The sequence below is a fragment of the Schistocerca gregaria genome, chromosome 3, assembly GCF_023897955.1.
Source record: "Schistocerca gregaria isolate iqSchGreg1 chromosome 3, iqSchGreg1.2, whole genome shotgun sequence".
NCBI lineage: Eukaryota > Metazoa > Arthropoda > Insecta > Orthoptera > Acrididae > Schistocerca > Schistocerca gregaria.
The window spans coordinates 378,108,268-378,121,809 of record NC_064922.1 but is presented as its reverse complement, the minus strand read 5'-3'; the positions used below and the strand labels follow the sequence as shown (position 1 = coordinate 378,121,809).

Here is a 13,542-nt window from a genome sequence, read left to right as displayed (position 1 = left end):
AAGAATCCTCAGAAAAATGTGTGCTACTCCTCCAAGAACATCCTTTTGTCCATTATTCAATAACCTAAAAATATCACCAGTCCATTATTCAATAACCTAAAAAATATCACCAGTCCAATTTTCAATAACCTAAAAATATCACCAGTCTCTGGATTGTACACATTTGTGATTACCATCTTACCACACAGAAATCCTGAGCTAGGTGAAGAAAACCATTTCAAATACAAGCACAACAACAGATGCAAAGAAAATTTCATTCTTTCAAAATACCACTTATAACTCTGCCAATAGGAACTCCAACACATGAGAATGAAAAAGTACCTTAAACCCAAGGGTGATGCACTCAGCATGTAGATAGGTTCACTGAAGATAAAGCTTCATGATTTCTTGGTAGAAAAGTGCTAGTACTCAGTGGAGCAGTTTATGAATGATGAGATAACCACTTGCACAAATTGGCTTGTTTAGTATCACAGTGTCATAAATAAATAAAATAGAAAGAAACTTCCACATGGGAAAAATATATTAAAAACAAAGATTCCAAGACTTACCAAGCGGGAAAGCGCCAGTAGCTAGGCACAATGAATAAAACACACAAACACACACACAGAATTTGAGCTTTCGCAACCAGTGGCTGCTTTGTCAGGAAAGAGGGGGAAAAAAAGATAGGTATATACTCGCGCGCGCACACACATGTGTGTGTGCACACGCGCGCGAGTATATACCTATCCTTTTTTCCCCCTAAGGTAAGCCTTTCCGCTCCCGGGATTGGAATGACTCCTTACCCTCTCCCTTAAAACCCGCATCATTTCATCTTTCCTTTTCCTTCCCTCTTTCCTGATGAAGCAGCCACCGTTGCGAAAGCTCAAATTCTGTGTGTGTGTGTTTGTGTGTTTTATTCATTATGACTATCTACCGGCGCTTTCCCGCTTGGTAAGTCTTGGAATCTTTGTTTTTAGTGTCATAAATAATGTATTTATAAAATAATGCCTGGGAAATTTAGACACCACTTCATGATGGTCATCACCAGCTGATACCCATATCTGAGTTTTCATTTTTATGCAGCAGCTCCATTATTGCATGGCAGTTCAGGGGTGAACATGCCTTTGATGGCTTAGCAGATCAATTCTGGCATGAAAAATAGGGCCACATAGATTACATATAATAGACAGTGGAGGTTGCATCTCTGATGTTTTTCATTTTCCACTGATGTTAGTGCTCAAAATGTAAAACAGCAGCTGAAATAGTTGTGCACCAGCAATTACAACCTTCTGCTGCATTGCACCAATTACACAGGTCAATGTTTAGACTCTTTAGATTATTCTTGAATTGGACCTTATAGTGCTTCAGAGGAGTACCACAGGGTCTTCTACCTTTGCTCACTTCACTATACAAAATTTAATGATGAAGTCTGTTGTTTCTTATCCATTGGACATGTCCAATGTGCATTGGTGACCAGTAATGGTGGCTTGTAAAGTGTACATCTTTGCCTTCTCAAAAATAGTAATGTTTGATATGAAATTATCTCATTTGATATTCATAATGTTTCTAAGCTACTGTTGATTGCAGCATTCTGGTTTCTTAACATCACAGTCATACAGCACTCTGGTTTTGCAACTACAGAGCAAGGTAGGAGCAACACCTGCTTGAAACACCATCAGTCTGGTGCATAGAGCCACATCTTTATTCAGGATGACTCGACGTAGGAGACATCCAAAAGCAACATGTGTGGCATTAATTCTGTTCTCCATGTTGTTTTCTGATGAGCATTTAGTTGATAATGTACTTCCTAGAAATAGGAAGTGATTTACTTGTTAGAAACTTGTACAGGAGCTAGAGATATTGAAATCCAAAAGGCAGTTCCAGCAGCAAGTAACCTCATTTCTGGATGTTGATAACAGGTCAAACCATTTACATGCAGTACTGCAGCACTTTACACACAGTTCAGTTCTGCAGGTGTGTGAGCTAGTGAAGCATCCTGCAGTTCAATTGCCTGGGTGAGACTCATAAATCTTCTAGAACGCAGTAAGGATTGATTAAATAGTCCTCCATCATATCTGTATTGAAGTCTACTAGTGCGATTGCTTCCAGATGATGCCTTATTAAACACAGGTGCTACGTGCAGAGCAAAAACATTGGCGTGATGCTACATCCTTATTTGAGACCATTTGTAATAGGAAATATGTCACTTGTTTCATTTTGGTATAGCACTTGCCCAGACAAGGGAAGCTTGAATCAATTGAACAGTGTTAAGTGTGGGTATCGGTCACTCTTGGTCTGCCACCCTTTCAAATACACATACCACCAGTTACGGTGCCACATTTCCTACAGCCATCACTATGGCATGAGAGCACTGCTACAAATGATTAAGCCACTGCCAATGAGATGCAAGCATCCCCTCTCCAGAGCTCCAGCAGTAGGTGATCTTAAGTTCAAACACTCATGCACTGAGCCATTTTTTGTGTTTACCAGTTGAGTCACATTTACAGACTTTCATTGTGGCCAGGGCTCAACATCTTCTGAATAGACAGTGTATTGAAGAGTGACAGACTTATAAATCTTTTGTTATCTATATACATTTCTAGATTCAAATCTACTGTTAACAACTGACACAGCAAATACAGCAATGAATTTATGTATTATTTTACTATTCGATGTTACATATACAATAAATTAATACCTGAATTCTCTGTGCATGAACAGCATCTGTTCCTTGCTTCTGTATCCACTAAAGAACCCAAAAGGATACAAAGGAAAACATAAGAAAGCGTAACACAAATGTTTTAAGGCCTAACACATAGCTTTTCTGTGCACAGTATCAAAGGTCTTTTTTAGGTCATAGAACACAAATACATCAACAGAAAAAATGCAATCTCAAAAAAATAATGAATGTATAGTAGTGAAATGTTGGGAACACATTTGTCTAGATAACATATTTAAGTGACTAGTATTTCAAGATCACAGGTTAATCTAGCGTGAGATAAGCCATTGCAAATGTGAAATGCTGGTACATTAACAACCAATGTAAATGGCAGAATGCTGAATATGAGCATGCAAACATGCATGCATTGTGTTTTACAGGTGCTGGCTGTCAGTTTATGGCAGGGAGTTCCACCCCTGCTGCACTTTGTCAGTCAATACAGGCATAGCTAATGCTGTTTGTGGATGATGCTGGAGTTGTCATCTGATGACATGCCGTATGTGTTTGATTGGAGGCAAATTTGGTGATTAAACAGTCCAAAGCAACACACATTAGAGTATGTTGAGTTACAACAGCTGCAAGTGGGTGAGTGTTACCCTGTCAGAAAACACCACCTGGAATGCTGTTCATGAATGGCAGCACAACAGGTCAAATCACTCAACAGACATACAAATTTGTGGTCAGGGTTCATGGGATAACCACAACAGTGCTCCTGCTGTTATATTAAATCGCACCCTAGGTGTAGGTCCAATGTGACTGGCATGCAGACATGTTGGGTGCAGGTCCTCAACTGGGATCCTACTAACCAACACACAACTGGCACTGGCACAGAGGCTGAACCAGATTTCATCAGAAAACACAACAGACTTCCTCCCTGTCCCCCAATGAGCTCTCATTTGACACCACTGAAGTCAAGTTTGGGTTCAGTGGAACACACGCTACAGGTCATCTGACTCAGAGATGTCCTTGAAATAACCAATTTGTAACAGTTTTTTTCTGTCACTGTAATGTTAGCTGCTGCTCAAATTGCTGCTGCAGATGCAGTACAATGTGACAGAGCCATAAGTTGAACATGATGGTGGCATGTGATCATCTGGAGTCTGGTCTTTTTGTGGCCATACACTCTCAAGACCACTGCTGCCAGCAACCATGTACAGTGGCTACATTTCTGCCAGGTCTTCCTGCTATATCACAGATGTAACATCCAGCTTTGCATAACCTTATTACACAAACTCATTCAAATTCTTGCACTTCTCCTGCAGTTGTCATGCACAGAGGATTATATCAATAGTTCATCTGGAGGGGTAAAATCAGCAGCAGTGTACGTCTCAGAAACAGTCTGGAAGTCATTCAACGGAACTGTACCAAAAATTTAAAGAATCACAGAGAGCAAGAGTATGCCCCAGTAATTGCCACATATGCTACAGTCACTTTTTTAAAAAAAAATATTGAAAATTTTGGAGTTCTTTAAGTCTGCTGGTACTTTATGGGTTTCTCGCATTAAAAGAGACTGGGAGGAGAGTCGGGCTTTTGGAGACAAGACACTACTTTGAATGATCTCCATGGGGACGTTGTCAGATCTTGTTGCTCAGTTTGATACTATCTAGAGCCTTGCTGAATTCATGAAATGTCAGTGAAACTGCCACCCAAGTTTGTGTTGGATGTTGTGGAACATGTATGAGAAAGTGTCAGAGGCAGAACAATTTTCCAAGAGTGAGATGAAATACTGTTTCCACTGAAACACGATGTCCTGACTTACAGTGAGCATGCTCATACTTGTGGTGGCTTTCAGAGTTCCTGATGAAGAATGAAGTGATCCACATATTTCTCTTATTCAAGTGTAAAAATTCTGCAAGTCCCTGGAATCTAAGAGACTTTGAAGTTTGGGAGTTTCTTGGTTTTCTTGATTGTTAGTATTTTAGCCAAACATTTCTCCTTGAGTTCTTAAAGCCATCTTTTCTTTTCCATGGAGGATGGATCTTGATCAAGAGACAGGTAAGCATCCCATTTGACATTTTGAGATTCCTAATCCCTTCATTGTTGTCATCAAATGAGTCATTTCTCTTCTTTGCATCAGAACTAATGAGATCCTCTGCAGTCTTTCTGAAGATGTTTTTAAAGTGACCTGCCCTGTTCAGTATTTTTTGAGTTAACTGTTGCACTGCTAAGTCAATCCAAAAGCATGTCTTGCAAGAGAAAACAAAACTTTTTCATTTCTGCAGGGTGTGTATATAGAATTTTCTCATGGAAGGTTTTGAGATGTAGGATCATGGATTATGATGGACAGGAATATTTTCAGATGGCTAACCAGCAGTTAGTGATCAGTCCTACAATCGTCACTGTCTTGAGCTGTTTCTGTGATCAAGACATCTTTTTTGTCATGTTGCAGAGTGATGACACAGTCAATGAAATGCCATTGTTTGGACTGTGGATGCATCCATATAGTCTGTCTTATACTGATTAGCTAAGCAGAATTTGCAAGTTGGTAATAAAAAGTTCATGCTCATGTGAAGACCAAGAAGTGGCAGTCCACTTGCACTGCAGTTTCCAACATCTTGATTACCTCTGCTGTTTCTCCAAAATTGATTCTCTCTTCCCACTCTAGAGTTGATGTTACCAAGTAACACAATTTTATCTTTAGTAGGTACCTTGATGATAATTCTGCACAGTTGCTAGTAGAGCTGATATTTTGTATCCTCTTTATTGTCTAAAGTGGGAGCATAGGCAGAGACAAGGGTGACAAAGCAATCTCCAGCAAGAGTAATTAGAAGAATCATAATTCTTTCACTGATAGGAACATAAATTAATCGATGTTGTTTCACTATTTGCTGCAAATCCTACACTGAGGACCATGGTTCTCCTGCATCCTTTCCTTTCCAGAAGACGGTGTACCCTGAGCTGTCCTCGCTAATGTCTCCTTCACCTGATAGTCTGGTTTCACTTTAGGCAGCAACGTCTATATCTAATCCAGCTATCTCAGAGATGATGAGAGCTGTTTTTCTTTCTGGTCTGTTACTTAAGTCCAGAAGAATACTAATGTTCCATGTTCCTATAGCCATAGTCTTCTTCCTTATTGTAGCACTGTCCTTGTTGGTGGAGAGGTGTGCATGGACTTGTGAAGCTACACCAGTAGTGAAGCTATGCCAGTAGTGTAGCTACTTGCACAGCCTCCTAAGTCAGACAGGTCTCAATGGATGACCCTGAAGAATTGTATTCCAGAATGCCCTATCTCCCTATACATCCCTTTCTGTTGTCTTTTTTCCCAATGCCCTAGGACCCAACAGAGAAGTGGAAGGAAGAGGAACATCTCATACCAAATATTCCAAAAGATCATTTAGGCACAAGAGGTCATGACAGATGAATTGGGTGTAAAGCCACTGCTCTACTGTCCTGGAGTTCCCTCCTGTTCATTGCAGTTCTAATGACTGAAATCACATGTCTCATACCCATGTTCTGTGATGGTACTGAGCTAAGTGATTTGAAATGTATCAAATAGCTCATGCCATTACCTTATCAAAATAAAAACAAAAAACATTGTAAGTTTTACATAGAGAATTTACTATGAGAAAACTCTGAGAAAGAGTCAGTCGTAAAAACAATTTTCTCAGCAACATAGAGACAACATTTCAAAATAATTCAACAGATTTGGTAAGTTGACTTGTTATTGTGAATGAGATGAGGATCAATTACTCAACATTAGAAAAGAAATTGCAATCAAATAAGTGAGTAAAAGCCAGTGATCGTGAACCAAAACAATTGAAGCCAATTCCACCTGCCAGAAAGATTATTTCCGTGTTTCCTTGCAAGAAAACGCCATTCAAAAAGTATTTGATCTTATTTTTTATTGCTGAAAGCAACAATGGTATCATGGTATGTGCACTTTCTATGTTTGTAGGCATACATAGTGGACATGTCTGATTTTTTCACAACTGTGGAAAAAACCAGTCACTGGCTAGCGATTGACAAGTGAACATGTGTAAGTGGTTGTCACCAGATTTTGTACTGTGGGCAAAATGACTGAAAAGTGGAACAACATTATGGCATCAAATTTTGTTTTAAACTCGGTGATTCTCAATTTGAAACAACCTGCAAGATTCAACAAGTGTTTGGGGAAGAAACAATGGATACCACACAGATAAACAAGTGGTAAAACTGCTTCAAAGATGGCTGCTAATCAGTGAAAATTTAAACACGGTCAATTAGGCCCGCTACACCCACATTTGAGGTTGTTATTGATCACATAAGGACACTGGTGATGAAGGGTAGATTTTACTGATAGTTTAGTGTGCTAAATACGTTTGCTGCTCCTTTATACCTGTAGAGTATCATCATCTCTTAAGCAATCTCCAGTAAAAATTTTCTGAACCACTGTTTACATAGTCATGAGTAGACTTAATTTTTCGTACACGTATTTTCATTGTTTTGTACCACGAGTGTAAAGTGCCTGACATGCCATAGAATCGTCAGCTCTGGGGTCTGGTGTGTAACTTTTTTCATTGGGGCGATTGTAGTGACGTGGGAATTGGGAAAATGAGCAAGACTCATCTGTGGTTCTGTAGGGTATGCAGTAGAGATAGAAAGAGTGTGGAACAGGAGGGGAAAATTGCTGCCCTTCAGGCTGAGTTAGATGAGGCTAGGCGAGAACTGGGAAGGCTAAGGGGGGAGAAAGCTAAACAGGGGTGGAAAGTGGCAACAGGCATAAGGAACAGGCCAAGAAATTCTTCTGACAGCTTTGTTATTAATGTACAATATAGGTTTGACCTGTTGCCTCAGTCAGAAACTGATGAGCCTCCACAGAAGTAGATGTAGACAGGGCTCAACAAGCTTTCAGCAGCAAATTGAATAAGAATGTAGGGAAGTCTGCAAAGAGAAAGAAAGTCTTGTTGCTAGGTAGTTCACATGCTAGGGGTGTGGGCCAACTTTGCAGGATGAATTAGGGTCAGAATACAAGGTCACCAGTGTTTTCAAACCTAGTGCTGGACTGGGGCATGTTACAGAGGATTTAGGTTCACCATGTAGAGGCTTTACTAAGGAAGATACCGTGGTTACTGTGGGTGACCAGGGCAACAGTACTGACTGAGATCTGGGGTACAGCATAGAGTGTTACCTGGCAAAGATTGCATCAATATCGAGTCATACCATCTTGAAACTTCCTGGCAGATTAAAACTGTGTGCCCAACCAAGACTCGAACTCGGGACCTTTGCCTTTTGTGGGCAAGTGCTCTACCATCTGAGCTACTGAAGCACAACTCACACCCGGTACTCCCAGCTTTACTTCTGCCAGTATCCGTCTCATTCTGGAATCATATCATCTTGTTGGGTTTGTGTCAGTTCTGGAGCACCACGACCGACCTCATTTGAGCTCTTCTGTCAGAAGAGTTAATTTTGAGTTGGAACGGCTACTTGGATCTGGTGCAGGGTCACACATTGGTGTGGTTCCTGTTGATTCACTCTGTAGGTGGGACTATACTAGACATGGCCTACACCTCAATAAGAATGGGAAGGGTAAACTGGCTGGGCTGATAGCAGGAAAGTTAAAGGGGGGAGGATCTACATCTCATGGTGGAAACTCTTTTTTTAGTGTAAGATCAGTGTCAAGTGGGAAACTCAGCCAGGCAAGTACTCAAGATGTTAAAAAAGTTCAAGATACACACAAAAGTAAAGTGAAAAATAATGTTAGTATGTTTCATAAAAATATTGGGGGATTGAAGAATAAAATTCGTGAGCTTCTGCTTTCTTTAGAAGATATAGAAACTGAAAATGTAATAGATGTACTATGCCTGTCTGAGCATCACATTGTCACTGATATGCAAAAGGTTAGCATCAATGGGTACAAATTAGCTGCAGGTGTAAGTAGGGATAATATGATGATAGGAGGAGTTGCCATATATGTCAAAAGCTTCCACAGTGTAAAAAATTTAAAAAACTAATAAATTTTGTGTAGAGGAACATATGCAGGCATGTGCCACTGAACTTAAACTAAATTATGGCACTTTCATAATTGTAACAGTGTATAGGTCCCCCTCAGGGAATTTCTAGCTATTTCTAGAAAACTTGGATGCTTTGTTGTTCTATCTGTCAGACAGGGGGAAGGAAATTATCATTTGTGGGGATTTCAATGTTGATTCCCTGAAAGAGTGTAATAGGGAGAATGACCTTGTAGTATTACTCAGTTCTTTCAATTTGAGCTCTGTCACTGATTTTCCTACTCGGATAACAAAGAACAGCAGTACATTGATAGATAACTTTTTTATAGACCAAGATAAGTTTAAGGACATAAATGTTTATCCTGTTGAGAATGGTCTTTCAGATCATGGTGCACAGCTAGTTACAGTACATGACATAGCTCCATGCAGTATATCAAATCAGACTTTCAAAGCAGTGCGTTCAATTAACACTATAAATATTGCAAACTTTAGGGAAAGCCTACAGCAGCTAGACTGGGATGAAGTGTATAAGGAACCTGATGCAAACTTGAAATATAACTTATTTCACGATACATTTTTAAAGGTATTTGAAAATTGTTTTCCCAAGAAGATAGTTAAACATAATTCCAAGAAAACATATAAAAAACCTTGGCTAACTAAAGGAATAAGAATATCTTGCAACCGTAAAAGAGAACTGTATCTAACAGCAAGAGGGAGTACTGACCTCAAAATTGTTCAATATTATAAAAACTATTTTGCGGTACTAAGAAAAGTTATTAAAAAGTCCAGAAGCATGTGTATCATGTCTGAGATCAGTAACTCTGATAATAAAATTAAAGCAATTTGGAATATTATTGAAAGGGAAACAGGGCAAGCATAAGCACAGGAAGACTTTAGTGCCATAAAACTGAATGAAAAGTGTACTAACAAACAATCAGAAATTGAAAATATTTTCAATAATCATTTATTAAATGTTGTGGAGAAAATAGGATCTAGATCTTCACTAGCAGAGGCAAGGCTACTAATAGAAGAGGCCATACCTGTGCAGTTTGAAACAACTGTAATTCCACCAACCTCTCCCTCTGAAATCAGTAAAATAATAAACTCACTGAAAAGTAAAAGCTCTTACGGAATTAATGGCATTTCCAGCAAGGTACTTAAAGCTTGTTCCCCACAGATAAGTAAGATTCTCAGCCACATATGTAATAGCTCTTTGGAGCAGGGTGTTTTCCCCAACAGACTGAAATATGCCATTGTAAAACCACTGCATAAAAAGGGGGGTATGTCGGATGTCAACAACTACTGCCCAATCTCTCTTCTGACAGCTCTATCAAAAATTTTTGAGAAAGTAATGTATTCAAGACTAGCCTCCCATATTTGTAAAAATAAGATACTAACAAAATGTCAGTTTTGTTTTCAGAAAGTCTTTTCAACAGAAAATGCTCTACACACTTTCACTGATCAAATATTAAATGCTCTGAATAACCAGACATCACCCATTGGTATTTTCTGTGATCTCTCAAAGGCCTTTGATTGTGTAAATCATGGAATTCTTTTAGATAAACTAAATCATTATGGTTTGAGTGGGGCAGTGCACAAATGGCTTAATTCATACTTAACCGGAAGAATGCAGAAAGTTGAAATAAGTGGTTCATGTAATGTTAAAACAACAGCTGGTTCCTCAAACGGGGGGCTAATCAAGTACAGGGTCCCACAGGGTTTGGTCTTAGGTCCTTTACTGTTCTTGATATACATTAATGACTTACCATTCCACATTGGTGAAGATGCAAAGTTAGTTCTTTTTGCTGATGATACAAGTATAGTAATAACATCCAAAAACCAAGAACTAAGGGATGTAATTGAAAATTATGTTTTTCACAAAATTATTAAGTGGTTCTCAGCAAATGGACTCTCTTTAAATTTTGATAAAACACAGTATATACAGTTCCATACAGTAAATGGCACAACTCCAGTAATAAATATAGACTTTGAACAGAAGTCTGTAGCTAAGGTAGAAATTTCAAAATTTTTAGGTGTGTCCATTGATGAGAGGTTAAACAGGAAGCAACACATTGATTGTCTGCTGAAACGTCTGAGTTCAGCTATGTATGCTATTAGGGTTATTGCAAAATTTTGGTGATAAGAATCTCAGGAAATTAGCTTACTATGCCTACTTTCATTCACTGCTTTCATATGGCATCATATTCTGAGGTAATTCATCATTGAGTAGAAAAGTATTCATTGCTCAAAAATGTGTAATGAGAATAATTGCTGGAGCCCACCCATGGTCATCCTGCAGACATCTATTTAAGGATCTAGGGATCCTCACAGTAACCTCACAGTATATATATTCACTTATGAAATTTGTTGTTAATAATCCAACCCAGTTCAAAAGTAATAGCAGTGTGCATAGCTATAACACCAGGAAAAAGGATGATCTTCGCTATGCAGAGTTAAATCTAACTTCGGCACAGAAAGGGGTAAATTATGCTGCCACAAAAATCTTTGGTCACCTACCAAACAGCATCAAAAGCCTGACAGATAGCCACCTAACATTTAAAAATTAATTAAAAGAATTTCTAGATGACAACTCCTTGTACTCATTGACTGAATTTTTAGATATAAATTAAGGGGGAAAAAGCTTAAACATTAGTGTCATGCAATATTTTGTGTAATGTGATATCTTGTACAGACATCTTTTATTAGCCTGACACGTTCCACATCATTACAAAGTGTCATATTCATGATCTATGGAACAAGTATTAATCTAATCTAATGAAGATAAGAGAACCTGCAGGCATGATTAAAATCAGTACTGGATCCATTCATTCCATTTTAACAGAATATATAACCTCATGAGAATTTCAGCATTATCTATGCCAGACTTGCTAACAACTGAGCAGAAACAACTTCGTTCAGAGGTTGCACAGGACATGCTGGATAATATGAATAGAATTCATAACTTTCTGAACATAGAGATCACTGGAGATCAGTCTGGGGTTTATGGGTACAACCCAGAAACAAAGTTGCAGTCATTGCGATGGTAGTGTCCATCATCCCTAAGACCCAAAAAAGCAAGGCAGGTCTGCAGCAGTGTAACAGTAAAGCTGACAGTCTTTTTTGACTCCAGTGACTTGGTCCATGATGAGTACACTCCAGATGGTATTAACGTTAAGGAGCACCATGAAGGGGTTCTGCATCACCTTCATGAAGCAGTGAGATGCAAATGGCCAGACTTGTGGGCAGTGGGCAGTTGCCACATTCACTGCAATAAAGAACCTGCTCATTGTCCTCCATTAATTGTGTTGGTATGGGTGTATAGAAGATGGAGGGGACTACATTGAAGGTGAATAGACTGAATTTGTCAGTAATAGTCAGATACTTTGTGAATAGTCCTCATTTGAATAGCCTTCATTCTAACTGCTACAAATGTCATCTGGACCAAATAAATGAAAGCTACACAAAAAAGAAGAAAAACAATAGAAAAGAGGCTAAATTTTAATACTCTTTGAATACCAACCTGCCTGACAAATTTTCTCTGGATTGATAACAACCTTCCGAAGTTTTGTTGGGACACAGACATGTGAGAAATATCTCCAAGCACTCTTCATTAAGGCTACCTGTAAGACAGTGTCCATTAGAGCAACCCAGTTCTTGGTGAAACAAACTTTGGCTCCACTGTCTGCAAAAAATGTAATTTGTTCAGTTATTCACCAAATATCCACTATGATTTAAACTAAAAGGGAGAAAAATTATTGCACACATGAAATAAAGAGTGAGAAACTATATCTTGTCAGAACGTTTGTATGTACATAATTAAAGAAATTTATTATGTACTGTTATATGACAAACAGGCATTAAATATTTTGCATTAGTTTTCATACCATCTAATTCCAATATTCCTTTAAACACTCCTGTGTACTGATATCCTTGTAAGTGCAAATCTAAGTACACATCCTTACTCTTGAGTAATGGTACAGCACTTTGTTGACCAGTCTGAGAAGCATTATTCAGGGTAATAAATTCCTTGTCTGGTTCCTGACAGACAAATATGTGACCAGACACAACTATTTCATCACTTTCACAAATAACAAATTGCCCTTCTGTAAAGAGGATCTCGACACTGAAAGTGAGCTTCCCTGGAATGAAATATGCAATGTTTTTAATCTTTAATATTATTCCCAAATAAAGTTACTGGAATGGTTATCCATGTGTCTTAATGTTTAATTTTTAAAAAGCTACCATAAAATTAGGATACCAAGCTCACTAGTAGTCAGTACACAGTTCTGTCATCAACAGTTGCTTCTAAGTTAGAAAACATCATTACAAGTTAGAAAACCAGCATGGAATAACAACAATATGCAAAGAACACATTGATGCTTAGCATAAAGAGGAGGAGTTGAGTCACAGAGGAACACATTGAAGAATAATGCTGGAAATATTTCAGCTTTTGGACAAAGCACTTCTTCAGAAGTAGGAACTCTCATACATTCACACAAGAATGACTCATACACATGGCCACTGTCACTGGTCACTAAGGCTTGACTGTGGCTATGACTGACATAAGCTGCAATGTAGTGCATGTAAGGAAGAGGTTTGGGGTGGGGAGATGCAGGGACAGCAGGGAAAAACGCTACTTCTTTCTGTGGGAGTGTGCAGGGATGTGGTAGAGACAGGATATCTCTCGCCATACCCTGGGATGAGGGTATTCTCTCCCTTATCCTCCATACCCCTCCCACCATGGCCATTCCACTGTCTATCCAACCTATACAAATTTTTGGCCATAACTTCTCCACCCCTGCTCACAACCCTTTGCCTCATGGATCATATCCCAGCAGTAAACCTAGATGGAAGACCTGTCACATTCATCCTTTCACTATCATCTAGTCTACCCATGACAATGGTAATATCTCATAA

The 13,542-nt window shown here is 38.8% G+C and overlaps 1 protein-coding gene across 1 annotated transcript in view; it reads right to left on the bottom strand.

Moving 5' to 3' along the window:
- Positions 1-13,542, bottom strand: part of LOC126353900 (fatty acid synthase-like) — a 445,172-nt gene that overhangs the window by 157,414 nt on the left and 274,216 nt on the right. The window contains exons 17-18 of the mRNA XM_050003124.1: positions 12,510-12,764; positions 12,146-12,307 (exon numbers count right to left, since the gene is read on the bottom strand). Coding sequence (XP_049859081.1) covers positions 12,146-12,307; positions 12,510-12,764 — 417 coding nt within the window. The remainder of the gene's footprint in view (positions 1-12,145; positions 12,308-12,509; positions 12,765-13,542) is intronic.